General features: G+C 42.9%; 1 protein-coding gene across 1 annotated transcript; it reads right to left on the bottom strand.

Annotated features, from left to right (window-relative positions):
- Nucleotides 1-573: 573 nt before the first annotated feature.
- LOC116863786 (cobalamin binding intrinsic factor-like) lies at nucleotides 574-3,712 on the bottom strand (the record flags this gene model as incomplete). The annotated part of the gene is made up of 3 exons (XM_032851134.1): nucleotides 574-755; nucleotides 2,772-2,912; nucleotides 3,563-3,712. Coding segments are annotated over 3 exons (473 nt in total), but the record flags the coding sequence as incomplete, so codon positions are not given.
- Nucleotides 3,713-4,400: the final 688 nt, after the last annotated feature.

The raw sequence follows: 4,400 nt of genomic DNA, 5'->3' as shown, positions 1-4,400 counted from the left end.
CAGGGGGTGGGAGGTTGGGGGAACCAGGTGGTGGGTATTAGAGAGGGCACGGATTGCATGGAGCACTGGGTGTGGTGCAAAAACAACGAATACTGTTACACTGAAAAGAAATTAAAAAAAAATAAAAAAATTAAAAAAAAAAGATAAAGGGCTGAAAAAAAGAACACTTGACTGGCAAGATGGAATTAGAAAATTTCATTTTTTTGAGGGCCTATTTTAATATCTTATTTTTTATACATCAAATTTTCATCAATCTATGATTATTATGAGCACACTGAACATTATCAGTAATAACATGATATGTTCCTGGGAGTTATTTATTTATTTTTCCAAGAAAGAGAAAGGAATTCTTATAATTTTATTTTCACCCTTTACCTATGAGGTAGGGAGGAATTAACACCTGCGTTTTACCAGTAGAGAAACTGAGACAAACACCACAAGTAATCTACCTCAAGTCATACTAGCTTGTCTTCCCCAGAGATATAATTATAAGAAGCCTGGTGTCTTGATCCCACAATCCAGTCTTATCATACTGGCATGGGCTCAACAAAGAAGCATAGGTGATGTGTTTACCTGCATGGCAAGGCCAGTACTGTAGATGTTTCCAATGATGCCATTGTCTTTGATCCTCATGCTGACATTCTTCACGACTTCCTGTAGTACCTCACTGAACAGAATTTTGTAACCGTCATCTGAACCTCCTGGGATCTTGTTGTACATACAAGTCAGAGCCAAGGTCGCCACAGCTCCTGTGTCTGTGAATCATGGTTGGAGGGAGGTGGGTGAGAAAACCATCACCCAACAATAGGAACAACTAACATTTACTGTGTGCTCTTGCATTCCAACTACATTATCTCCTTTATTCTTCAGGACAACCTGTGAGATAGGACCTATAATGAACTCCACTGGAGGGTTAAGGAAATGGAGGCTCATAGAGGCCAAGTAATGGCCCAAGGCCACACAGCTGGTAAGTAGCAGTGCCAGGACCTGAACCCAGATCGAAGGCTCATGTTTTTAATTCATGTAGACTGGTGCTTCATTCAGTCTCATTTTTCTTGTCCCAGTGTTTATCTTTAAAAATTTCACCGGTTCTGGAAGGCCCGGCCATTACCACCTCTCAGTGAAACCTTCTTTGGTCTGCCCAGTGCCACAGGTATAGTCTCTTTTCTGAACTTTTCAAAAAGTAGGCTCCACACCCAGCATGGAGCCCAATGTGGGACTTAAACTCCTGACCCTGAGATCAAGACACAAGCTGAGATCAAGAGTTGGACACTTAACTGAGCCATGCAGGTGCTCCTCTTTCCTGAGCTTTTTTATCATGTGTTGTTTGGACCTGTTTTGCAATCTCAGCACTCTCTGCTCTGTGAGCAACTGGATGGTGGGAACTTTGCACCCCCCAGGGCACCTGGCACAGGGGCATTTTCATTATTTGCATGGGAAAGTGTATGTGGATTGAATGAGCAAGCTATGGCAGGACAAGAGAGAACAAGTGAAAGACTTGCCAGATGACTTCTTTCTCTGACCTTCTCCCTCCTATAATCACCACCTGAATAGTATGACCTCATTAAGGATGACAGTGTTGTTGAAACCATTGGTGGCCAAGAAGTCAAATCTCCTGAACTGAAAGACTCACTAGCAATGCATGAGGTCCCAGATGGAAAACGGAGACCTGTCTGCTCTTGAGCCACAGGGAGGGCACTAGAGTACTTGCTTATGATCTGAAAGAGACTAAATGGGAAAGTTTGCCTGAAACAAGAGAGGTTGCAGGGGCAGGGTGGCTAATGGGGTGAAAACCTGAGATATCTCAAGCTATTGCTTGAGAGTCCAAAGGAGGAAAGGTGACCATGAATGAAGGGCACGTGATAATGTCCACAGAGAGGGTGTTATTCAGGACAGGTATCATGACCTGCAGAAGGGTGGACAGAAAAGGACATGGTGCTGTAGGGGAAAAAGCTTCTCTTGACAAGCAACCGTAAGGTTACGGAATGAAGAAGTAACATGATTCCAGTGTATCCTTGAAGGGGAGGAGCATCATGGGTTTAGGGTTCAGAGATTATCTGTTTACTAGAAAGAGAATATCAGGGTGTTATAAGGAGAAACATTGAGAGGAACAGAGAGTAGAATCATCAGTAGTGATAAAAGAGAGGGTTCAGGGGGCCTGGGTGGCTCAGTCATTTAAGTGTCTGACTTGGTTTCGGCTCAGGTCATGATCTCAGGGTCGTGAGATGGAGTCCTGTGTCTGGCTCTGCGGTCAGGGTGGAGTCAGCTTGAGGTTCTCTCTCTCCCTTGCCTTCTGCCCCTCTCCCTGCTCTCCCTTTCTATAAAATAAATAAATGAATCTTTTATATATATATTTATATATTTTAAGATTTTATTTATTTATTTGAAAGAAATAAATGAATCTTTAATAAAAAAGGTTTCAGGGTAAGACTTGAGTCTAGACATTGATTTAATAATTTAAGAATTTGTCTGGGAATAACTGCTGACTTGTGTGACATATTTATTGTTCCCAGTAGAGATTCTGTCATTGTCAGACATTTCAAGTATTGCCCTGGTTTCTTTGTTTTACCGTCTCCCTTTCACTTATTCCTTAATTCACATGTCCAGCAAATGTTTGTTAAGTGCCTTCCATCTGCAGACATTTTCCTGACCCTTGGCTCCTCCACCATGTAAAGCTCCCCCTCCCACTTTCCCCTCCTGCCCCCCCCCCCCACCGAGTGTCCTTGATATTCCCAGCTCAGGGCAGTGTTTGGAAGTGACAACCAACTCACCCGTATTGAAGGGGGAGGAACCAAACCTCAGGATCTTGGCAAAGCGGGCTGCTATGGGTAAGGCTCTTGTTGGGTTCTCCTGGCACAATGCCAGGACTGCCAGACTGGGCCCATAGAAGGTTGAAGCTGGAGCACTGGGACCTGGGAAGGGGACAGAGGGTCTCTGTAAGATTAACATTCACCATAATGAGGACTTCTGTGAAAAAGGTAAAATTCAAACCTTTAAAGTAGAAATTTCTAGAAAACCTATCCAAAAAAGAAAGACTCCATATTGGCAAAAGCTAACTTTAACATTTCTCAGAATAAGAACCGTCACCCAGCAGGACAAGAGAATAAAAAGGATGACTGTTTTCAGGTGATGGCATAAGTCTGTTTCCCAGGATGGTGATCTTCTCTAGTACATTTGGAATCGAAGTGAATATCTCACTGTGTGGTTATCTGAAGAATCCTGAGTGGAGATAACTTGTATCCCCTCCCTCATTTTCCACTCACCCATCTTTTTTTTTTTTTTTTTTTAAGATTTTACTTATTTATTTGACAGAGATCACAAGTAGGCAGAGAGGCAGGCAGAGAAAGAGAGAGAGAGAGAGAGGGAAGCAGGCTCCCTCTGAGCAGGGAGCCCCATGTGGGGCTCGATCCCAGGACCCTGGGATCATGGCCTGAGCTGAAGGCAGAGGCTTTAACCCACTGAGCCACCTGGGTGCCCCTCACCCATCTTTATTGTTCTGGGTTTAATACTCTCAGGAAGGACCATTTGCCTCACCCTTCCCTCCCTTCTGCTGAGGTCTTACTTGAGGGTGGCCAGCTTTCCATTTGTCTCTGTAGAACTGACACTTTATTCCCAGGATCTCGGCAGGAGGAGTTGAGGGCCATGATGGTAAGGGCGAGTTGACCAATGGTCAGGTCTGTGGAGGAAAGAACAAAACAGTCACAAATGTATTCTCAGGGGAGAGTGTGCCAGGGGTCAGGGCTGAGCTCTCTGATCTGATCTCCAGATCATTTTGATTTTTTAATAATATGATTAGAGTAATTATCATATGGTTTTACTTATTTGTGGAGCATAACAAATAACATGGAGGACATGGGGAGATGGAGAGGGGAAGGGAGTTGAGGGAAATTGGAGGGGGAGATGAACCAGGAGAGACTATGGACTCTGAAAAACATAAAAATAAAACATAAAAACGTAAAAATAAAACATAAAAAATAAAAAAAAATCTTAAAAAATATCAAATCTTGTCAAAGGGGAAAAAAAACAATACGATTAGATAATTTTTTAAAAAGTTTTTTTTTTTTTTTAAAGTAATCGTTATACCCAGCCTGGGACTCAAACTCACAATCTGGAGATCAAGAGCCACATGTTCCCACCATGGAGCCAGCCAGGTACCTCTAGATAATTTTTTGATCTTGTTTTTCTTAAGGAGAGAAGTATGGAAAAATGTTCAAGGAGGGTTTAATCTAGTGACCACTGTGTGACTTGACAACTTCATCAGGAATCCCTGGTATCTTTCTTTTTTAAAATTTATTTTCAGTGTAACAGTATTCATTGTTTTTGCACCACACCCAGTGCTCCATGCAATCCGTTCCCTCTCTAATACCCACCACCTGGTTCCCCCAACCTCCCACCCCCTG

The sequence above is a fragment of the Lontra canadensis genome, unplaced genomic scaffold (assembly GCF_010015895.1).
Source record: "Lontra canadensis isolate GAN:19392208 unplaced genomic scaffold, GSC_riverotter_1.0 scaffold3045, whole genome shotgun sequence".
Lineage (NCBI taxonomy): Eukaryota > Metazoa > Chordata > Mammalia > Carnivora > Mustelidae > Lontra > Lontra canadensis.
The sequence above is the reverse complement of the archived record's forward strand: the minus strand, read 5'-3'. Positions and strand labels throughout refer to the sequence as shown.